This window comes from Grammomys surdaster, unplaced genomic scaffold, assembly GCF_004785775.1.
Source record: "Grammomys surdaster isolate TR1022 unplaced genomic scaffold, NIH_TR_1.0 124976, whole genome shotgun sequence".
NCBI lineage: Eukaryota > Metazoa > Chordata > Mammalia > Rodentia > Muridae > Grammomys > Grammomys surdaster.
In genome coordinates this window covers 618,374-643,770 of record NW_021619904.1, presented here as the reverse complement: position 1 = coordinate 643,770, position 25,397 = coordinate 618,374, and the positions used below count along the sequence as shown (strand labels likewise).

The 25,397-nt window shown below is 37.6% G+C and overlaps 1 protein-coding gene across 1 annotated transcript; it reads left to right on the top strand.

Moving 5' to 3' along the window:
* Positions 1–12,178: 12,178 nt before the first annotated feature.
* LOC114636839 (late cornified envelope protein 1F-like) lies at positions 12,179–13,837 on the top strand. The gene is made up of 2 exons (XM_028784943.1): positions 12,179–12,232; positions 13,210–13,837. Exon 2 carries the CDS (start codon positions 13,232–13,234, stop codon positions 13,631–13,633), a length of 402 nt encoding a protein of 133 aa, XP_028640776.1. The 5' UTR covers positions 12,179–12,232; positions 13,210–13,231; the 3' UTR covers positions 13,634–13,837.
* The last annotated feature ends 11,560 nt before the right edge of the window (positions 13,838–25,397 follow it).

The window sequence follows — 25,397 nt, the reverse complement described above, 5'->3', positions numbered from 1 at the left end:
GTTTTACCTTGGGTTTCTCAGCTGTCTAATCATAAGTTCTTAGTTCCCCGAGCCGTATCAGGTCTGGGTTCTATCTTGTAAAGTGGACTTTAAGCCAAATGAGATACTAGTTAACTACTCCCACAAGCTTTGTACTACAATTGAACTAACATATTTTAAAGGCAGGACACCATTGTATATCAACACATTTGTGGCTGAGTAGGTGTTTATGTTTCTCCTTTGGTAGCCTGCAAAATACCATCTTATACTAATGATGCTAGCACATAGGAGTATAGGCTTCATGTAGGCATAAGCTCAACTTCTTTATATTCAAGTGTCATTTTCAGCAATGAGCCTTGCTGTCATTTTGTGGAGAGAAACTTATAAGCTTGATTAAGTTGTTTAGGGATTACCATGAACCTCTTTGGCTAACAATGTAATTAGATGTAACCAATTCCCAATACTAGAAGCTTCTTTTGGTGATAAGAGATAGCTGGTTGGGGTATTGCCTCCCCCATTATTAATTCCTTCAGATTCTACTGTGTTAGTTTTCTACACTACCCCTCACATGGCTTCTACTTATAGCTGTCTCCTCCCTCATATTTTCCTCTTTATACCTCTCTTCTCTCCCAACTTGATAGTTCCATTTCAGCCATGTCCCATCAATTCATAATTATTTTATTTGTCTTTCTTAGAGAAATATCTACCTGTCCTTCTAATTGTCTTACTAATTAATTAATATGTCTTACTCCATACTTAACTTCTATAGTTCTATAAAATGTAGTTTGAATATGATTAACTTAACCACAAATATTCATATATAAATTAATACATATCATATTTGTCTGTCCAGGTTTTGGTTAGCTCACACAGGGTAAGTATTTTTCTAGTTCCATTCATTTACCCTTGATCTTCATAATTTGCTGTTTTAACAGCTAAATACTATTTCAGTGTGTGAATGTATCACATTAAAAAGTCCATTCATTTGTTTTAGGATGAAATGTGAAGCAATCCCACTAAGATCAGGGACTAGACAAGGTTGCCCACTCTCCCCCTACCTATTCAATATAGTACTGGAAGTCTTAGCCAGAGCAATTAGACAGCAAAAAGAAGTCAAAGGGATACAAATAGGAAAGGAAGAAGTCAAAATATCGCTATTTGCAGATGATATGATAGTATACTTAAGTGACCCCCAAACTTCCACCAGAGAACTCCTAAACCTGATAAACAACTTCAGCAAAGTGGCTGGTTATAAAATCAACTCAAACAAATCAGTAGCCTTCCTCTACATGAAAGATAAACAGACTGAAAAAGAAATTAGGGAAATGACACCCTTCACAATAGTTGCAAATAATATAAAATACCTTGGTGTGAATCTAACCAAGCAAGTGAAAGACCTGTATGACAAGAACTTCAAGTCTCTGAAGAAAGAAATTGAAGAAGATCTCAGAAGATGGAAAGATCTCCCATGCTCATGGATTGGCAGGATTAATATAATAAAAATGGCCATCTTGCCAAAAGCAATCTACAGATTCAATGCAATCCCCATTAAAATCCCAACTCAATTCTTCACAGAGTTAGAAAAGGAAATTCTCAAATTCATATGGAATAACAAAAAACCCAGGATAGCAAAAACTATTCTCAACAATAAAAGAACTTCTGGAGGAATTACCATCCCTGACCTCATGCTGTACTACAGAGCAATAGTGATAAAAACTACCTGGTATTGGTACAGAGACAGGCAGGAAGGTCAATGGAATAGAATTGAAGACCCAGAAATGAACCCACACTCCTATGGTCACTTGATCTTTGACAAAGGAGCTAAAACTGTCCAGTGGAAAAAGGACAGCATTTTCAACAAATGGTGCTGGTTCAACTGGAAGACAACATGTAGAAGAATGAAAATTGATCCATTCTTATCCCCTTGTACAAAGCTCAAGTCTATGTGGATAAAGGACCTCCACATAAAACCAGATACACTGAAACTAATAGAAGAGAAGGTGGGGAAAAGCCTCGAATACTTGGGCACAGGGGAAAAGTTCCTGAACAGAACTCCAATGGCATATGCTCTAAGATCGAGAATTGACAAATGGGACTTCATAAAATTGCAAAGTTTCTGTAAGGCAAAGGACACTGTCAATAGGACAAAACGACAACCAACAAATTGGGAAAAGATCTTTACCAATCCTTCATCTGATAGAGGGCTAATATCCAATATATACAAAGAACTCAAGAAATTAGACTCCAGACAACCAAATTACCCTATTAAAAAATGGGGTATAGAGCTTAACAAAGAATTTTCAACGGAAGAAACTCGAATGGCCGAGAAGCACCTAAAGAAATGTTCAGCATCCTTAGTCGTCAGGGAAATGCAAATCAAAACAACCCTGAGATTCCATCTCACACCAGTCAGAATGGCTAAGATTAAAAACTCAGGTGATAGTAGATGCTGGCGAGGGTGTGGAGAAAGAGGAACACTCCTCCATTGTTGGTGGGACTGCAAGATGGTGCAACCACTTTGGAAATCATTCTGGCGGTTCCTCAGAAAATTGGACATAGCATTACCCGAGGATCCAGCTATACCACTCCTAGGCATATACCCAGAAGATGCTCGAACATATAACAAGGACATATGCTCAACTATGTTCATAGCAGCCTTATTTATAATAGCCAGGAGCTGGAAAGAACCCAGATGTCCTTCAACTGAGGAATGGATTCAAAAAATGTGGTATATTTACACAATGGAGTATTACTCAGCTATTAAAAACAATGAATTCGAGAGGTTCCTTGGTAAATGGATGGAACTAGAAATTATCATCCTGAGTGAGGTAAGCCAATCACAAAAGAAGACACATGGTATTCACTCACTGATTATTGGATATTAGCCTAGAACCTTGAAATGCCCAAGATGCAACTCACAGGCCACATGAAGCCCATAAAGAAGGAAGACCAAGTGAGGGTGATTCGGTCCTTCTTAGAAGGAGCAACAAAATACTCAAGGGAGCAAATATGGAGACAAAGTGAGGGACAGAAACTGAAGGAGGGGCCGTCTCAAGACCACCCCACCTGAGTATCTATCCCATGTGCAATCACCAAAGGTAGATGCTGATGTGGAAGACAGGAAGTGCATGCTGATAAGAGCCTGATATGGATATCTCCTCAGAGGCCTTCAAGAGTCAGACATATTCAGAGGCAGATGCTCACAACTAGCCATTGAACTGATCATGGGGTTCTCAATAGAGGAGTTAGAGTGAAGACTGAAGGAGCTGAAAGGGTTTGTGGCACCATGAGGAGAGCAACAATACCAACCAACCACAGCTCCCAGGGTCTAAACCACCAGCCTGGGAGCACTTAGGGGGGGATCCAGGGCTTCAGCTGAATATGTAAAAGTGGAGGGCCCTGCTGGGCATAGGTGGAAGAAGAGAACCTTGTCCTCATGAAGGCTGGATGCCCCAGGGGGTGGGAATTTTGAGGGTGGGGAGGTGGGAGTGGGGGGGTGTAGCTAGAGGTTACATCCACAGAGAAGAAGGAGGAGGGGTGAGGGGATTGGGGGTTCTGAGGGGGTGGTGGGGGATGGGGTAAGGGGACAACATAGGAAATGTAAATAAATCATCCAATAAAAAAAAAAGTCCATTCATTTGTAGAGACTTTTTAATGTGATATATTCACACACTATCACTGCAAAATAAGAGGAATCAACAAACATTGCTTGTTGATATCTCTCAATATTACTGGCCTCAATTCCCCAATATAAAGACAAAGACTAACAGAATGGATAGTAGTCCATTCTGTTATAATGTGAAAATGAAATTCATCCTTTTCTGTATCCAAGAAACACACCTTAACATCAAAGATAGAAATTACCTCAGGCTAAAAGTATGGAAAAATATATTATAAGCAAATGGACCTAAGAAGCAAGATGGTACAGCCACTCTAATATTTGACAAAACAAATTTGATCAGAAGAATAGGGAAGATCACTACATACTCCTCAAAGGAAAATTCCACCAAGAGATAATTGTAATTCTTACCATCTATGTACACCAAGTACAAGGACACTAAACTTCATAAAAGAAACACTACTACATTTCAAAACACATATAATCTCACACACTGATAGAGAGAGATTTCAATATCTCACCTCATTAATAAACTGGTCATCCAAACAAAAAAAAATAATCAGAGGAGTACTGGAGCTAACCCACTATTCATAAACCAAAGGGATCTAACACACGTCTATAGACCATTCCACCCAAACACAAAAGAGTACACATTCTTAGCAGCATCTCATGAAACTTTCTCCAAAATTGACCACAACCTTGACCACAAAACAATTCTTATCAAATATAAAAAATTGAAATAACACTGTAAATCCTGTCTGACTGTCACAAATTAAAGCTGGATATCATCATGACCATGATCATGAACATCATCATCAACAACAAAACTTACAAATTCATGGAAATTGGACAGCACACTATTGAATAAAAATTGGATCAAGACGGAAATTAAGAAAGAGGTTAAAGACTTTCTAGAATTGAACAAAAATGAATGAATACACAACATACCCAAACATATGGGGCACAATGAAGGAGGTTCTAATAGGCAAGTTCATAGCAGTAAATGGCTCAAAAAAATATGGAGAGATCTCATACTATTAACTTAACAGCACACCCGAAAGTTCTAGAACATAATGAAATGATGTCTAAAACAAGTAGACATCAAGCAATAACCAATCTTGGGGCTAAAATCAATAAAATAGAAACAAACAAACAAGGAATAAAACAAAGATTCAATTAATTGAGGAAATGCTTCTTTGAGAAAAAAAATAGATTGACAAATACTTGTCCAAATTAACTAAAAGTTGGAGAGAGAAAATTCAAATTAACAAAACTAGAGATGAAAAGGGAAATATAACAACAGACACCAAGGAAATCTAGAGAATCATAAGGACATACTTTAAAAACATGTACTGCACCACACTGCAATGAAAAACAGATAATTTTCTTAATACATACAATTTACCAAAGCTAAGTCAAAATCAGGCATGCAATTTAAATTGGATAACTCCTAGTGAAATAGAGTCAGGTTTTATAAGTCTACCAAAAGATAGTTCATGGCTAGTTGTTTTTAGTGTAGAATTCTCCCAGACTTTCAAAGAAGAATTAACATCAATACTCCTCAGAGCATTCCACAAAACAGAAATAGAAGCAACACTGTCCAAGTTTGTTTATAAGGCCACAGTTATCCATATATCTATACCACATGAAGACCCCAAAAGGAAAGAGGATTACAGACTAATTCCCCTTATGAACATACATGTGTAAAGTCAAATAAAATACTTGCAAACTGAATGCAAGAATACACTCAAAAGATCATTATTATGATCAAGTATACTTTATGACAGAGATGCATGGGTGGTTCAATATACCTAAATTAAGAAATGCAATCCATCATATAAACAAACTGAAAGACAAAAACCCACATGATCATTTCAGATGCAGAAAAGACCTTTAACAAAATCAAACACCTTACAAGAAGTAGGGATACAAGGAGCATACTTCAAAATCAAAATAATAAAGGCTTTTTACAGCACAACAATAGCCACCATTAAGTTAAATGGAAAGAAATTCAAAAAAAAATTTTGTTAATATCCGGAACAAGACAATGTTATTTACTCTCACCATACCTATTCAACATAGTTCTTGAAGTCTTAGCTAGAACAGTAAGACAACTAAAGGGGATCAAGAATACAAATTATATAGAAACAAGTCAGAGTATATTTATTTGCAGATAAATCAACGACCTGAAAACTTCCCTCAGGAAACTCCTACAACTGATAAACACTTTCAGCAGAATAGATGGATACAGAATTAACTCACAAAATTAGAATTCCTCTATAGACAAATGATAAATGGTCTGAGAAAGAAATCAAGGAAACAGTACCTTAAACAATAGCCTTAAGTAATATAAAATATCTTGGCTGACTCTAACCCTGCAAGTGAAAGACTTTTATGATAGAAACTTCAAGTCATTAAAGAAAGAAATTGGAGAAGATGGAAATTTCTCTCATGTTCAAGATTAACATAGTGAAAGGGCCATCTTACCAAAAGCAATCTAGAGATTCAATGCAATTCCTATTAAGATTCTAACACAATTCTTTATAAATCTTGAAAGGATAAGTCTCAGCTTTATATGACAACACACACCACCACCACCACAACCACAACCACCACCACCACCACCACCACCACCACCACCACCATCACCACCACCACCACCACCACTACCACCACCACTACCAGCAGCAAAAAACAAGGATAGTTAAAACGATCCTGAACAGTAAAAGAACTGTTGGATGAACCACTATCCCTGATTTCAAATTGTACTACAAAGCTAAACTAACATAATTAGCATGGTAATGGCACACAGAGATGTCAATGAACAGAACACAACTGAAGACAGAGATATAAATTCATATACCTATAGATACCTAACTTTTGATATAAAAATACTAGAAATATATACTGGGGGGAAAACCTATCTACAACGGCGTTGCTCAAACTGGATATCTGAATATAGAAGAGTGCAAATAGATTTCTACTTATCATCCTGTACAAAACTCAACTCAAAAAAAATCAAGGAACTCAGCATAAAACTAGATATACTGAATCTGATAGAATGTCACTAGCCTTGTTATAGGAAAGTACTTTCTGAACAGAACACCATTAACACAGATACTAAGATTCACAATTTGTAAATGGCACCTCATGAAACTGAAAAGCTTCTGGATGGTAATGGATAGGATCATTTTGACAAAATGGCATCCTACAAACTAGAATCTTTTTTTTTTTTTAGTGACTATATATTTGATAGAAGGCTAATATACAAAGTATATAAAGAACTGAAAAATAAATTTATTTTTAAGAATATTGTCTTTGTAATTGTTAAATAGTTCAACAAAACAAAGCAACAAAAATGTCTATATCAACCCTGTATTTGGTCAAAAGAATTTTTCTCATTTGGATTGCTTCTTGCTTAGATCTCCCAGCACTCTCATATGTTCTATTTGATAGAGAAAATTTGCCTTTGTTTTACATTTAGGAAACACTCAGTAGCTGAAATCTCTAAGAATGTCAACTGCTTGTGAATTGAGATGTTGATATTGGCTTGAAGGCTATATTCATTACTCTTCTTTCAGCAGGTATACTACTCATACATACCTATTCCCTTCACGTCAGCTGAGGAACTAGGTGTTGTCATGTACAGAAGCATAAGTATGGAACAGATTCATTTCATCCTAGTCATCCTAGAAGTCAGGAGTTGACCAGAACAGAACTATCATGGAAACTAGGAATCAATTCATGATCTCTTCCCTATTACTAATCACTTTGGAACACCCTATGTAGAAGAGCAAATGTCAGACCAGGTACGACAGTGGCAAGTCTCTCAAGGTTATGTTGAAACACATGCCTCTGTCTGTCTCAGAGAGTTCTTGTTTCCATGTGGTGACCTTAAGTCATAAGGAATAGCTATTTATGTGCTGAGACATCAGTGATGGTGGTAGTGAGAGGCTTAGATACCATAAAATATCTACTGTATGCATAGTGCTGTGTCCAACAACTGAAGATAAGAAAAAAGCTCACAAACTCTAACAAAGGTTGTCAAAGAATCACATGATAATTACATTAAATATAATTGATTGAAAGAAAAAAAAAAGTAGAATCCAGCTTCAATATCCTGGAAGCCAAAGGGCATGGTGTGTGCCTAAGGAAGATTTATACACGAAGTATGAAAAATAGCATTCATCATTCCCTAAAAAACAGTTTTGAGAGCAGGTCAGAATTTCTTCAGGAACAGGTAGCAAAAAGAGCTGTATAGCATAATGATTTTACTCCTGTTAAGTGGTATACAGTCCTGGACAAGTCTTTGCTAATGATTTATGGGAGTGTTAACATCTTTTATTTTATCTGATATTGCAAAACAATCATTGATAGACAAAGGAAATTTGGATGCCATATTTTGATATAGGAATTTGAGTATGTATAAAGAGTAGATGCATTTAGAAAAAAGAAAGATGGTAGACAGACAAACATGATAAATAGACGATAAAGAGGTACACATCTCTTTATGTAGACTCTATACATGTTTATAAATATCCACATAACCCTACCACATTTCATTTGAGTTTACCCTTCTCAAGTGACCCAGCTTCGTGTTGTTTTTCAAGATTTTGGCAATTCCAGAGTCAATCAGCATTTGTGGAGAAGAGGCTTTGTCAATCATCTAATTCAAGCTGACTTTTCTTTGTCTACACTGCACTGACCTGTAGCGGGATATTTTTCCTGAAAGTTGGGAGGAGCTAAGGTGGGAAAAGTAAGGAGTGGAAGAGGAGGAGAAGGAGAAGAAGAGGAGAAGAAAAAGGAGGAACTAGGGGAGAGAAGATAATAGAGAGGGGAATGTGGAAGCGGACGTGTGTGTGTGTGTGTCTAGCAGTCAAAGGTAGTTGATATATCTAGGTTGGGTATTGGGTTACACCTCTGATTGTGAGGGCGTCTTGTTATTGAGCATTACCAAACATATAAACCCTTTGAATAAGCATTAGTGTCTCATTTTCTACTGGGCCTCTGTGTAGGGATAGTCTGGTCTCAGCTCAGCCTTGTGGAGACACCGTGGAAGATTGTCAGAGCCATCTCCCGCTCTGGCATCTTGTGGGTGGCAGGGCTGGTGTCTCTGGCCACCTGAGCTGGAGGTCTGAGCCAAGCAGGGGTGAAAATACTCGTGACCACAGGCCTTGCTTAGTCGGGAACATGGTGGCCCTGATTCCCCAGACAGACCAGGTGCCACTCATTTAAATATCTAACTCAACACTGACTTTTTTTTTTTTAACTTTGGAGTAATGTTAAAGTATGACTTTCTACCACCATGCCATTCTGCCATTCTATAGAGAATACAAACTATTTCCATTAAAATTTTATTAAAAATACAAGTTCAAAATAGTACCTTCATGTACAGCCTATGCACATGAAGAAAACTAATGAAAACCAAAGACAGAGAGAGAGAGAGAGAATCCATGGCTTCTGTTTTCAAAAATTGTTGTTACATATACACATATACACATAAACATATATTATACTTATACATATATACACATATGCACACATATTCATATATACACATATACACACATGTGCACATGAGTATGTCTGTTCTTAAATACAAGTCTATAGTCAATGTCAAGTCTATAGTCTATATAATATTATGTATGTTTTAAGAGGTGTCCATTTGGTATTAGATAACAAATTGATATACTCTTCTCTTGGAAGTACTATTTCTTCCATTAACAGCATTCCCTAGTTGCCTGTAGTTCTTTGTCCAGCACAGAGGTCTAGTAGGTTTATCCAATTCATGTCAGCATGTCTGGAGTTGTTCTTGTCCAGCTCATACTTATAGAGTCATGTTGGTGAGAATTTTTGACTGTATCTTTTGACAGTCTTAGGAGATATAATTGCACAATTAATCCCCTGTTCCTCTGAATCTTACAATCTTTTTGTCCCCATTTTTACGATGATCCCTGAGCTTTAAGGGATGGCCATAGTATTGTGGATGTATCAGTTAGGTCTGAGCGCCACAACTCTGCATTTACCTTAGCTGTGGTTTTCTGTAAAGGTTTACATCTATTGATGAATAGGAGAAATACACTTATCTGCGGCTATAAGAATAAATGTTTAGAATGCAGTTAGGGATTGTGCTAGATTAATAAAATATTGGTTATAGAACATCCTACAATATCTATGACCTCATTAGTTGGGGTAGTTCACTAGATTTCCAACACCAGGCATGATTTTCCCCTTACCTATCAGATTTTAAGTCTAATTAGAGAGCTTTTGTTTGCCACCAAGATGTGTGTGCTGGTTGCATTCTTATGGTTATCATGCCATGCTGGTTGTTATTGTGTTTCATAGACATCATAGCTGGATAGGACTATTAGTGGCTTCCCTCCTATGGAAGCATGCATGGCATCTTCACCTAAAATTTCTAGCTCATGGGCCTGTGAACCCTGTGTCTGAGTGTATGGTATCTTCAGCAGAAGGTATTTAATTTTCACTTCTGGGAGACAACCATGGGCTAGAGCAGTAGCTTGGAATGTTTGAGGACTTTCTTGAATTACTCTGATTAACAACTCAAAAGAGGGCTTCTCTTTCATATCCTCCTCTACAGATACTTGCTGAGTCATGTTCATTGCTGCTCTATTCACAAAAGGTAGGAAAGAGAAATAACTGAAATGACCTTCAGTGGAAAAATGGATAATAAAAACATGATTCGTATATATTAAACAACTTTCTATAGCAACACACACACACTACAGAAAAGTATACAGTTGTAAAGAAAAATAAAAAGAACTTTATATATAAATGGGTGAAAATAGAATGACCATACTGAGAGTGGTAACTCAGATCCAAAGAAACATCATTTATTTTCTCTCATCACAGGCTTCTAGCTCTAAATCTTCAGGTCTGAGTACATATGTGGAATAACTTCAGAAACTTGGAAAGTAAAATGGGACCATTGCTAGGGTTCTGGTATGGGGGTGCAACAGAGAATAAATAGTAGGGGACAAGTGATCTGATCTGAGAAATGGGAAAAGAGTGAATCAAATTAGGAAAGGAAGAGGAGTACAGAATGGGAGAGCAGGGTATGGGTTCCTGAAAAAGTCATAAGAAATCATACTTTAAATTATATTCTTAAAACTAAAATAATGTATTGTATGTATATTCAATGACTGCTTCTTTTAAAATCACTTGCTGCCCTACAGGTGGGGATATGGCCCAATTAACTATTTTGCTTCACATATAGGAATAGATTGACAGTGTCTCCCAGCGTATGCTTCAATCCTCAATGTCTCAACTGTGAACTTCACTCTTTGTATTTCATATGAACTTCTTTCCTGATTCTCTTCTGAACTCTTAACCAACTGTAATGTCACCAGAAATAGTTGGCTTTTTCCATGACAGAAGTATGCTGGCTTCTACAGAATATCTAGTAACAGTGAAATAGTGAAAATAATACTATTATAGCCCCAACCAGTGATGCATATGAAAATATGAAGTACCCTATATAAAAATATATATGAAGATTAAATTTGAAGAGTCAAACAACAAAGATAAGAAGGTCTACACTCTGGGAGGTAGCTCTGCTTTTTATATTATTAATGAACATTAATTTTACAAAATAATAGTTTTCTTGTGACATTTTCATACAGATAATATATACTGAAGATTTCTACCATCTTTCAAGTATCATTTGAAAAATTATTAATATTTTAATTATATATTTATGTGCATTGATACCTTGTGCCTTTGGAGGTCAGAACAGTGGTCATTGTTTCTTCCCCTGGAAGTGGAGTTACATTAGCCATCCTATCAGATGCTGGGAACTGACCTCAGGGCTCTATTAAAGGAGTATGCAATTTTCACCACTGAGCCATTTATCCAGTTCATATTATACTGTTTAATGGTAGAATCCTCATCTTACATGTAGCAGGTTTCACATGTTTTGTAAACACTCTCCTATGATCCCCTACTACTGCCAGACACTATTTCTTACTCTTGTTTTGATATTTCATTTACTCTCATAATATTCTGATATATATTGTCATTAATATTTTATTGTAATAGTTGACATGGGAAATAACATAGACTAAATTGACTTTTAGGACAACACCTCAACATATCATGGTGCTGAGGCAGATCCATTGTGCAAGGTTTTACATTATGCAATGTAGATGTCTAAAGTACACACACATAGGGATAGAGGGAAAGTGAATGGGTGGAAGGAGACATACAAGAAGCTTTAACATTTTGTTAGCTCTACTTGGGGTACAAGGTGCACATCTCAAAATAAAAGCCAGCATAAAGAGGCATAGGTGATGGAAACATGACTGATTCATACTGTGGATATTCTGATTGAATGCCAGGATTAAGAATCCAGGAATTTACTTCCTCCCCTCGTGTCTAAGTCATGCTCTAAGATAGGTGCAGTGCCTGGACATCATAGAGGAAGATGGGAGAAACAACTGGTCATCACTAATCATATGACTAAGGGGGTGTCAGAAGGAAGGGTGTGCCATGTCCAGCCCTTGTCTCATAGGCTGGGACAGAGCCCGGGGTCAGAATAAAAGGACCAATGGACAGAGCACTTCCATCTACTCACTGGCTAAGATACCCACAGATCTTGTGCTACCCATTATCTTGGTAAGTGTTCACTGGAGGTAAGGGCAAAGGCTTTAAGAGTGGAGCCATACTGGAACTGGAATGGTACTGGGAAGGATCCCTCAGCCTTGTGGCTATATTGATGGATCATAAAATATGGTGAAGTCTGAGCAGTGAGGCAAGGGTAGCATTATCAGGCACTAGCCACAGCCTTGATAAAGAGACACTGGAAAGCTTCTGGTATTCTAGCCCTGGAGAGTACAAAGTATCTTCAGTGTATAGGACCTCTTAGGATGGGAAATTCAGCACAAATAACTATGCATCAGGACAGGTTTCTAGGGGGAACTGGCTTCTGAAGAAAAAGTTTCCCTTCACTACCAGCAAAGAGCTAGAGTCAGGAAAGAGCAACAGGATTTCAGTTTGGCATGGGAAAGAGAATCCTACTTCTGGAATCTGTTCACATATTTCTGTGATAAACTGGACACCATCAGGATGACACTGAGCTTGTCACCCTTAGCCTGAGCAGGTGACGATTTGGACACATCTGATCTCTTGCCACACAACAGGAGCTTGTGCTCCCATGGAGGTCTGAACAGGGTTTACATATTTTTCTGTCAGTGGCTGAGCTTACTCCCTAAAATTCCTAGAAGATCCTATGAAATACTGAAAAACTAAAAGCATCTTAAAAAACTTATTGTTCTTTCCTTTACAATTAGTCATCTTTGAAACAGCACATGTACTGACATGTGTGAGGACTAAGAATAGCAGATATTTTCTAAATGTCACTAGATATTTATTTAGACCTGCTGAATTTCAGGTAACCATATCTCATGTACTCAGGTTTCTGATGTTCCAAAGCCGCCATTATAAACAGAATGTGACAACCAGAGAATATTATAAATGAAATGATTATAGATAGTGTTTCTATGATGATCAGTGATACTTCTGGGCAGGGTTGGGGCCAGCATTGGTCAAGTGGCCACAGTCTGGTGTCTGACATGTGTGTGACTCTCTCACAGCTCCTGAACACCCACAGCTGAGATGTCCTGCCAGCAGAGCCAGCAGCAGTGCCAGCCCCCTGCCAAATGCCCTCCCAAGTGCCAGACGCCAAAGTGCCCTCCTAAATGTCCCCCTAAATGTCCTCCCAAGTGTCCCCCTGTGTCTTCCTGCTGTAGCCTGGGTTCTGGGAGTTGCTGTGGCTCAAGCTCTGGTGGCTGCTGCAGCTCTGGTGGCTGCTGCAGCTCTGGTGGTGGAGGCTGCTGCCTGAGTCACCACAGACCTCGCAGATCTTTCCGTCGCCATCGCCACAGCTCTGGATGCTGCAGCAGTGGTGGCAGCAGTGGCTGCTGTGGCAGCAGTGGTGGCAGCAGTGGCTGCTGTGGCAGCAGTGGTGGCAGCAGTGGCTGCTGTGGCAGTAGCCAACAGTCTGGGGACTGCTGCTGACCTGAGTGAGGAAGATTTCAGAGAAGTGGTGCAAGAGAAGCACATGCTCAGAAGACTCAGCCATGCTGGATGCTCTCTCCTCCTGTTTCCCTCCTCATCCTGCCCTCTGAGATGCTGAAATCTTCTGGGAAATGTTCTGTCTTCTCCTTAGGAAATGTCAATGCCCATTTGCATTTGTTATAAATTAAAAAAGCCTTGACAACCATTTCTTACAAGACCATTGCTCTTTTTTCTTGGCTCATCCTTCTTTTTATTTTGTAGTTATTTTTTCCTTCAAACAGACCATGGTACCCAGAGCTATTGTCCTCTTTTAGATGTGTATGTATTTCCTGTGACATTATACTAACATCTGTACTCTGCCTGTAAGAACTTCCCTTCTCTTTTTAAATGTTGTCACAATTATAAAACTGGGGAAATAGCTCAATGTCCAGGGAGTTGTAGGTACAAGTCCACTATAAACACACATTAGAAGGACCATGATTCTACAGTCAGATTAAATGAGAACAAGCAGCACACTGGCCAATCATTTCTTTTCCTCTTTATGTTCTTGATAGTCTCTTGTAAACAAAGTTGTTAGATAGAAATGCAGAAACTTATATATTTCTTCAAGTCATTTGCTGCTGTAAATGATGTGTTATCGTGTGGGAATGGCTGTACAGCTGACCATTGGCGGTGCTATCATTCCTTCTGCTCTGTTAGTGCCTGCTGAAATCTTCACAAATAGGAGTTCATTAGTGGAGATGGAAATAGTTAGAAGTCTTTTCACATGCCTGCTTCCTACTTCTGTGTTTTAATTTAATACAAGTCAATGCAGTATTACTCGGACTAATTTGTCTTTGATCTTGTGGTTTCTTTCAGGTTTCTAACTCTTTCCTCTGTCATTAGTAGGAAAGAGACTTTGTCATCATTTACCCCTGTCACTTCCACAGAAAGGGTTTTTCTGAGCACTCACTCAACTTATCAGCCTCTAGCGCCCAGTTCTCTTTTGTATCTGAAAATGTCCTTGGAATATATATTCACATTGCTATATAAGTCCAGTAAAATAATGTTCATTGATTTGAATGTAAACTTAAATTATTTTTACACAATACTTAGAGTATATACCACAAAGAGCAATGTACACACTGAATACCATTGAGGACTCACCAGTCGAAATTTGAACAACTCATAAAATGGTATAACTTCACTATAATATGTAAATAAAATATGCGAACATAATTTCAATAAAATATGATCTTATAAGAAAAAGTAAAAATTAACTGGTAGTACATTTCATTTTGAAAAAGTACAAAGCATATTAATTTTTTATATGAGAGAAAATTCATATTACTTCTCTTCTGTATTTTAATATAACTTTTAATGTAATTTTATAACTGAGTCACTCCATTATCTTCCAAATGAATTAATTATTTTAGGAGAAAATATAGTTCCTTATTTATTTATTTATTTATTTATTTACATGTTAAATTCTGCCCCAACTCCCAGTATCCCTGTCACTTCACCCTGCCCCTTCTCCTCTTAGAAGTTGCAGATCCTCTAGGTATACCCCCCACTCTGTTGCATCATGATTCTGCAGAATTAGTCACATAATCTCCCACTGAGGCCAGAAAAGAAAGCCCTGTCATAGAAAGGATTCCAGAGTCAGGCTACAGATTTAGGGAGGGCCACTCACTCCAGTTTTGGGGGGATCACATGGAGACTCAGTTGCATGTCTGCTATATCTATGGCAGGAGCCTCTGTGTAGCCAGTGTATGTTCTTTGATTTGTGGCTCAGTCTCTGAGAGCTCCAAGGGATCCAGGTTAGGTGACATTTTTGGTCTTCTGGTGAGATTCCTATCCACCACCGGCCCTTCAATCCACTTGCCATTTCTTCCATGAGAGTCCTCAACCTCTGTCCAATGTTGGCTGTGGGTATCTGTATTTGTTTCAGCCAGCTGCTTGGTAAAGCCTCACAGAGGACAGCTGTGCTAGGCTTCTGTATGCAAGTGTAACAGAGTATTATTAATAGTTTCAAGGACTGGTGCTTACCTATGGGATGGGTGTCAAGCTGGGCAAGTTATTGGTTGACCATTCCTTCAGCTCTATCTTTGTCCTAGCATTTCCTTTTAGACAGGACAAATTTTGGGTGGAAAGTTTTGTGGGTGGGTTGGCATCATTATCTCTCTATTTGGGAGTGATAATGCCTGACTGTTTCAGTTTCCATGTCCCCACTGTTAGGCATCTTGGCTAAGGTCACCCACACTGAGTCCTGGAAGCCTAACCCACCCTAAGATTCCCAATTCCCCCACCTCCACCCTAGTAAGCTGCATATTTTCACTTATTCTCCTGGCCCTCTGGCCCTCTCTCTTGCCTCTTTCCACATCTGATCCTGTTCTCCTATTACCTTCTCCATCCCCTCTACCATCTAGACCTCTCACTCTTTCTGCCTCCTATGAATGTTTTGTTCCCCTATTAAGCTGGATTCAAGCATCCTCACTTGGAACTTCCTTCTTCTTTAAGTTCTTTGGGTCTGTGGGCTGTATCGTGAGTATGCTGTATTTTATGACTAGTATCTACTCACCAGTATGTACATACTATGCTTTTTCTTTTGAGTCTCAGTACCTACCATGCTTTTCTTTTTGGGTCTTGGTTACGTCATTGAGGATATTTTCTAGTTCCATTTAATTGACTGGAAAATTCATGACATCCTTGTTTTTAATAGCAGAATAGTATTATTCCATTGTGTAAATGAATCACATTTTCTGTTTCCATTCTTCAAATGAGGGGCATCTGGGCTGTTCCAGCTTCTAGGTACTATAAATAAGGCTGCTATGAACATAAAGGGGCATGTGTCATTGTGGCATGATGGAGAATCTTTTGGGTTTATGTCCATGAATCATATAGCTAGGTTGTCAGGTAGAACTATTACCAATTTTCTGAGAAAAAGCCAGATTGATTTCCTGAGTAGTTGTTCAAGTTTGCAATCTCACCAGAAATGGAGGAGTGTTCCCCTTTCTCCATAACCTAGCCAGCATGTGCTGTCACTTAAGGTTTTTTTTTTTTTTTTTTTTTTAATCTTAGCCATGCCTTTTGTTATAGGATGGAATCTCAGGTTCATTTTGATTTCCATTTCCCTGATAACTAAGGATGTTGGACAATTCTTTATGTGCTTTTAAGCCCTTTGAGATTCCTCTTTAGATATTTCCTTGTTTAGCACTATACCCCAGTTTTTCATTGGGTTACTTGGTTTGTAGAAGTCTAACTACTTGAGTTATTTATATATTTTGGATATTAGCCGTCTGTCAGATAAAGGGTTGCTGAAGGTCTTTTCCAAATCTGTAAGCTGCCATTTTGTCCTAATGACATTGTCTTTTGCCATACAGAAGCTTTTCAGTTTCATGAGGTCACATTTATTAATTGGTGATCTTAGTGCCAGTTCTGTTCAGAAAATTGTCCCTTGTACCAATGAATTCAAACCTATTTCCCATTTTCTCTACTATTATATTTAGTGTATCTGGTTTTATGTTGATGTTATTGATCCACTTGGAATTGAGGTTTTTGCAGGGTAATAAATATGGTTTTTTTCATTCTCCTGCATGCAGACCTCCAGTTAGACCAGCATTATTTCCTGAAGATGATTTCTTTTTCCATTGTATGCTTTTTGTCCTCTTTGTCAAAAATCAAGTGTCTATAGTTGTCTATAGTTGTGTAGGTTTATTTCTGGGTCTTTGATTAAATTCCATTGATTATTTGGATGTTTCTGTAGCAATATCATGCAGGTTATTATTATTGTTTGTTTGTTAGTTTTTTTTGTCACTATTGCTCTGTAGTACAGCTTGAGACCAGGGATGATGATTCCTCCAGAAGATTTTATTGTTCAGTATTGTTTGTCTTCAGTATTCTCTGTTTTTTTGTATTTCCATATAAAGTTGAGAATCGCTGTTTCAATATCTGTAAAAACAAAACTGTGTTGAATTTTTGATGGGAACTGCATTGAACCTGTGGATTGCTTTGGCTAAGATGGACATTTTCTCTATGTTAATATTACCAATCCATAAGTGGGGGAGGTCTTCCCATCTTCTGATACCTTCTCTAGTTTCCTTCTTTAGAGATATGAGTTTCTTGTGGAATCTGCTATATAAACAAACCAAAAGAAAAAAATCACATGATCATCTCATTAGATATTGGAAAAGCCTTTGAGAAAATCCAACACTCTTTCATGTCAAAAGTTTTGTAATGATCAGGGAGTCAAGGCACATATCTAAACATAATAAAAGCAACATACACCAAGCCAATAGCCAGCACCAAATTAAATGGAGAGAAACTTGAGACAATCCCACCAAAATCAGGGACAAGGAGAGGGGTGCTCACTCTCTTCCTGTCTACTCAATACAGTACTTGAAGTTCTAGTTAGAGCAGTAAGACAGGAGGAAGTGTAGATTAGATGCTGCAAATTTAAAAGAAAAAAGTAAATGTATTACTGTTTATGCATGTTGTGATAGTATACTTAAGCGAATCAAAAACTTTACTAGAGAACTTCTACAGCTGATAAAACAATTTCAGGGAAGTGGATGTATAGAAAATTAGCTCAAAGAAATCAATAGTCTTCCTGTATATAAAAGATAGGGGGATTCAGAAAGAAATAAGGGGAAAACACACCACAATAGCCACAAATAGTAAAAAATGCCTTAGTTTAACCAAACAAGTGAAAGAATACAGTTTCTTTGTACAAGCACAGCATATTTTCCTTTTTTTTTCTTTATTTCTTTTCTTTCTTCCACAGATGAGATGGATCTCTAGGTTGGTTTTATAGTGTGGCTGTTATGAATAACACAATGATACATATCAGTGTGTAGGTGCCACTGTGGTATGGTGACTCTAATGTCTTTGGTATATACCTGGAATTATGATAACTTAATCCAACAGTAATTCTTGTCTGAGTTTTGAGGTTCATTTTCTCCACCACCCTCACCAGAATTTCTTGCCATTTGTTTTCCTGATAGTGGTCATGGTGATTGCTGTGAGCTGAATCTGAGAATCAGTTTCTTTTTGTTCCTGATGACTAAAAACAGTTAATATTTTCCAAATACTGCTGGCTATTTTTCTTTTGAATACTGGTTGTTCGTTTTCCCTTTTATTAGTTGCATGACTTCATGGTAATCTTTTACTTGTTTTCGTAGTCTAGGCACTAATTATCCACTAAATGTATATTGATCCAGAGTTTTCTTTCCTTCTGTTAGCTGCCTCTTTACTGCTTGGAACATTTGTCTGGAATGTACTTTCATGTTAATTTCATTATTAATCATTACTTTTCCTGAGAAAGAAGCTTTTTTATTTTTATTTTATTTTAATTAATTAATTAATTTATTTTAGAAATTCCTTGCCTATTTATAATCCTTGAACCCTTTTCTCCCTCATTGCCTTGAGTACTTGTAAATCTTAGGTCTTGTACACCAAATCAGCATTAGAGTTTATTTTCTGCAGTGTACGTGAAAATGGTGTGGTTTTTCTCTTGTCTATGGTGATTTCTTGATTTTGATGTCCCAGGTACTGAAGAGGCACTCTCTTCTTCAACATGTATTACTGACACTTTTGTCAAAGCTTTCATGTCTGTCTCTGTGTTGATTTATCTCTGTGTTCTGATGTCTACTTAACTGGTGTACACATTATTTTCTGGCACTTAACAGCAATTTATGTTACTTAATATAATAATTTTGTTCTGGAATATAATTTGAAAGTAAGCATTGTCATATTTTGTGTATTGTGCTTTCCATGCTTGATTTCTAGGTTGGTGTGGGCTCTTATAAATACCATGTAAATTTTATGATTGCTTTCTTAAATTTCAGTTAAAATTTCTATTGTGCTGTATTTGGTGAAGATTGAATTAAATTTGAATATTGCTTTCTGTAATATAATAATTTTCACAATATTGATTCTATTAGTATGTAAATGGAAACCTTCTGATCATTAGTGTTATCTTCAATGCCTTTCTTCAGTGTCATAAAGTATCATTGTAAAACTGTTTTGCCTCCTTGATTTTATTTCATGCCATTCCTAATTTTTTTAAATTTCTACAGTAGTAAAAGAATGTTTCCTAAGTCTTTTGAAAGCATATTCAGTTTTTCCTTATAGCAATGCTACTGAATTTGAAATATCAGACTTGCAAAACATTGTATATGGCATTTTTCTAGGGTCATTTTAGGGCATTTCAACAGTGATTTTTTTTTTTAATTTTTTGACCTGAATCTCTTCCCCTTGTTTCCCCGTCTCAGGCATCTAGCTACAAATTCAAGAGGAGACAAAGTGAACACCCTTGTCTTATTTTGAACTTTTAATGAAATAATTTCATTTTCACCCTATTAACTTAATGTTTGATATATCATTGTTTTTTTCTGCAATCTTCATGGCATGGGCCATGAATGATATTTCATTGTTCTGTAGTCTTGTTCACCTCGTTGGAGATGAGTATTACAACTCTGTGCCTAAGTCTATTCATATACTCTATTGCACTTACTACATGGATGCAAGGAAATAGTTTCATAATCTTTGTATCCATGTAATCAAACCAACAATGATGATGCTCTACTGCTTTAATGTGCTCCCTTTTCCGTGTTTTAATATAATTGTTAATACTTGATTTTTTTGACCCATGGATTGCTGGAGTTTGATGGTATCACCCTTTATTCCTCCCATTCAGTTCTTCAAGAGCATCTGTTATATCTTCTAAATTCAAAAGGACACAGGTAGAATGAGAGGATAGTGATGGGAGGGTAGAAAAAAGTCTAGAGAATCGAAGTTTAATAATGTCATATGGAAATATGTATATGTGGTATTACTACCACCAGGGTACAATGATTCTCTGAAATACAGTATAGCGTAGCACAGATCCATGACTAAACTAAGACATTCATATTGTTGGTCAAGTCTCTTCAAGAGATAACAACAGTAATATAATCCGTTGTGATTATTTTGGGCTGTGCACCAGAGGTTGATGTTTAAGATCCTTTTAATGAAAGCATCAATCATTTTTGTTACAGTGCATAGGGAAACACATTGTTACTGATCAGAGGATTTACAACCTGCTAGATACCTTTAATAGTCTAAAAACATGCTCTGCTAGTTTCTGTTGGGTAGGATAAAAACTCTTCAAAATATTAACCAGCCGTGAACCCAGAGAGCTACAATCATGATAGGTATGGTATAATCAGCCCATTGGTGGAACAGTGGCATAGATAGTATGAGGGTAACCAACCTTTCAACTGGAGGAATAATATCCACTAAGTAACTTGTGCTTTATGTGATACTTTTAGAAACAGAATATTGGTGATTGAGCTCACTACGGAAAGTGTTTTTCAATTGTTGTTTACTGTGTCCATATGTAATTTTCTGGTAATTTTTAATATTATATATAATGTAGCAGTTTTATTTAAGACTTTGAGATTACAATGCATCTACATTGTCTTCCTATTTAGTTTTATTGCTATAGCCACTATCACATATCCATCACTCTTTAACTTTTTTCAAATTCTTGATCTTTGTTTTCCCTGTAATTGTTCCAGACACTTAATTAAAACACATTCCTAAATCTAACCTTCTCAGTCAGTATAAAGTTATTTGTATGTACATTTTTATATATAACTATTTGGTACTAGATAACTCATTGATATGCTCTTCCCCAAGGAAAAATACATTTTTTTTCTCTCTCAGGATTCCTTACTTGCCTATAGCCCTTTCAGTAGGGCTGGGACCTAAAGGGATTTTGTGAGGGTAAAAATTAAAAACAACTTGGTAAGGACCGCAGGACAGCTTGCTGAGCTTGCTGAGAATAGCCATAATAAAAATATCAAGCCCCTCTAGGGACAAGGTGACCAGAAATGTAGAAACAACCAAAGACATATCTTGACCAGTCTAAACATGCCCAAGTGAGTAATGGGCCACCTGGTGTTTATCCTAGAAGATCTGAGGCTTCATGGTCAAAATTAGTGGGCCATCCAGCCTGTCAAAATGATTGGTTACGCAAAGTGCTGATGTTTGAAATACCCAATTATATGTAACCGTGCCAGAATTTCCCACTTTTCCCTTCCCCCTTGTGCCTCCCCTATAAAAGTTCTAAACTTCCTGGGGTCTTCATCGAAATTCTCTCCCCTGAGTGGGATGAGTTTCAATCCAAGGGCCCTAGTTAGTAAACTGCCTTTTGTCATTTGCATCGAGTCAGTCTCTCGTGTCTCCTTGGGTGCGAGCTGATCGGGACTTGAGTTGGGGGTACTCTACATGGGTCCTTGCAATTTCCTCTGTTTACTTTGTAATGTTTACTGTTGTTGTTATTGTTCAGATCATATTTAGGCATCCATGCTAGTGAGACTTTATGGGTCTAGCCTATGATGTTACTGGGAGACACATCCTCACAGCAGAATACCTGATGTAGCCATTACAAAAATTTCTGTCTCTCTTCCATAATGATAGTTGAGGCTCAATTGGTGAAGCTATTATACAGATATAGCTGTTGCAACTGATCCTTCCAATCTGCCTTTTGAATTGAAATGGTTTTCTCTCAGGGCCTATGTTTATTAGAGGGTTTTCCTTAATGGAGGGTGAAGACTACATTTTAGTCTGGGGTACAGGGCCAGATATTTAGAGTGCAGTTGGGGATTATGTTATTGAAGTAATGTGATTGTGGTAAGTTTTCCTCAAAGATTTATGACATCTCTGGCCCTGGATAGTTGTCTAGGTTTCAGTACGAGGCATGATTTCCCTCTCATTGAATAGATCCTAACTGTAATTAGAGAGCTATTGGATAACTCAAAGCTATGCCATAACTTCAACTGTGAGTTTCTTAGTCTTGATGCTCCTTGTTGTGCCTCACAGGAAACACCTGATAACTGAATCCCCCAGAGTGTTCAGTTTACTAATCATGATATTCACATTGGCTTGAGGTTTAAGTCTCCAGAGATCACACTCAAGGCTAGATTCTAGTCTTCTTCCAGCAAGCATGCTACTCATATATAACTATGCCCAGGCAAGTCAGTTTTGGACCTGGGTGTTGTCTTGCACAGTAGCCTAAGTGTAGACTAGCTACCATCTCAGTTAAATCATCCTAGAAATCCCCAGGTAAGCCTGGCATAACTACCACTGAGTAAATCATGAATTAATTTCTGACCTCTCCCAGTAACTAAGGCTATTGTAATAACCTGAGCAGGAGAATAAAGTCAACCCAGTTGAAACTGACTCACTCTTCAAGGTCATGTGGCCACACATACCACATTCTGTCTCAGAGTTTAGGTTCCTTTAGGGTGATCCAAGTCTTTAGGAATATCTGTTCCTAAGCTTAGACATAAGTGAAGGTGCTATTGAGAGGGCTATTCATCATCCAATATCTACAGGATGAATGTGTTTAACTAGGGATCATAAGAAAGACATGAATCCAAAAAAAATTTTTTAAGGAATTCATCTTGTGTGGGAAGCCATGGCAAGGCCTTACTCTTGGCTAACACTCACCCTTGGCTCTCCTATCTACTATTCTTTCTGCTTACCTTCCAGGATTCACTTGTCAGTTCTCAGAACTTCAAACAAGGTCTCATAGCAACCCACTTTAGTAATCCTTCCTCCGGATCTTTAGATTTAGCCAAAATCCTGCTGGGTAGATGTTTTTGGAACCCCTGGTAATGGCAAGGCTTTGTGAGAACAACTTAGTTAGACCTCACAGCTGCAGCTAGCTTCCTCCACCTGCAAAGCCTTCTTTCCTTTCCTACCCCTCCCCGTATCCTGTTTTCAGAGTATATAACCTGTGTGAACAATAAAAATTTTGCCAGCTTGATCAGACTTCTTGACTTGCTGTGTCTCCGTATTTTCTCATGCATCTCAGTCCTCTCCACAGGGTCTAAGGGTCCTCCTTGATTTTTCAGCTGGCCTGGACAATCTTGGTTATATCAAACAACATAGATTAAAAGAAAGAAAGGTAGACTCAAGCTACATTACTAAGGCACCTAAATTTGTAATATACATTTTAAGGAAAATCATAAACAAAGAGCCAAAAATCTCACCATTCACCTAAAAACAAATTTGAGAGCAGATGGGAAGATATTTCACATGAACTAGCATAAATGGCTGATGTCATAAATGTCTTTATTTCTCTTAAGTGACATACAGTCCTAAACAAGTCCTTGCCAATGAATTTTTTTGTAGTTCTTCTTGGGAGTGCGTATGGCCCATTAGCTGTTTTGTCTCACACACAGGAGTAGACTGAAGTGTATTTTTTATAGGTGATCAGCATCATTCTTTTCACGCCATATTAACCCTTTTTACTAACTTTCTTCTTAGTAATGTGCCATCTGACATTACCGGTAATCATATTCAGTTTTCATGAGTGATATATGGTGGCTTCTACAGATCCATCAATATCAAAATACTGAAGGCCAGAGTAGTATAATCCTAAAGGAGGATTAGATGTAAATCATAAAACATCTAATATAAAAATATTTTCTAAGACAATGGAAAGAGACAGAAAAAAACAAGGGAACCTATTCTCTCTGGTAATAACTACTGCTTTATTACTATTAAGGCATATTAGTCTGCAAAATTTTGGGTTTCTTTGGGAACTTTTCATACACATTATTTATACAATATCTCTGTCTTCTTTTTCAAATTATAATTTTTAGTCTTTCACTTATTTACTTTACATCTTGCTCACTGACCCTCCCTTTCATTCCCCACACAATCCTTCCTCCGTCCCCCCATCCTCTTCTGAAAGAGTCAAGGCTCCTACGCACCCTGTCACTTCAAGTCTCTTCAAGCTATGTGCTTCCTCTCCCACTGAGGCCATAAAAACTAGCACAGCTAGAAGAAGATATCCCATATACAGGCAACAGCTTTTGGGATAGCCCTTATTCCAGTTGTTCAGGACCCACATGGAGAGCAAGTTGGACATCTGATACATCTGATGCATATCTGCAGGAATGCCTAGGTCTAGCCCATGTATGTTATTTCTTTGGTGGTTCAGTCTCTGAGAGTCCCAAGGGTCTAGGTTAGTTGATTCTGTTAGGCTTCCTGAGTAGTTCCTGTCCCCCTGGTGGCCTGCTATCCTTCTTCCTATTCTTCTATGAGTCCCCAGTCTCCATCCACTATTTGGCTGTTTCTGTCTTTATCTGTCTGAGTCAGCTGCTTTTAATTATAGTTTCCAAGGCAAATATTTTATATTTTAATTGTATGTTGTGTGTGTGTGTGTGTGTGTGTGTGTGTGTGTATGTGTATGGGTTTGAACCTGTTTGTGTGTATATTTGTGTCTTATTTGGTCAGTGTGTATACCTAAATTCATTTGTGTGTGCATATTTATTTATGTGTGTTAGTGTACTATTGTAGTTAAGAAGAGAATGTTACATGCCATGGATCTAGAGTTATAATTGGTCCTGAGCTGCCCCACTTTGGTGCTAGGAATCAATATCAGATCCTCTTCAAGATCAGTGTGCATCCTCCATTGATAAGCCATCTCTAAATTGATGTGTTTAAACACCATATTATCCACTGGATATTTAGCAGTTTGCACATATGTCTGTTGGAAACCATATAAGAGGATGCTCTTTTTTTGTGAGTCATTTTTATCCATGTCTTGAAGTTTAATTGTTTTTCACATATCCCCTTATATAGTATTCTTCATATTCCATGGTAATAGTTTAAGTGGAAAATGATACTGGCTCAATATATATTCAGAATGACAACTCAACATGTCTTGGTGCTGAGCCAGATCCATCATTCAGGGTTTTGCTGCTTTAGATATCTAAATTTCACCCAC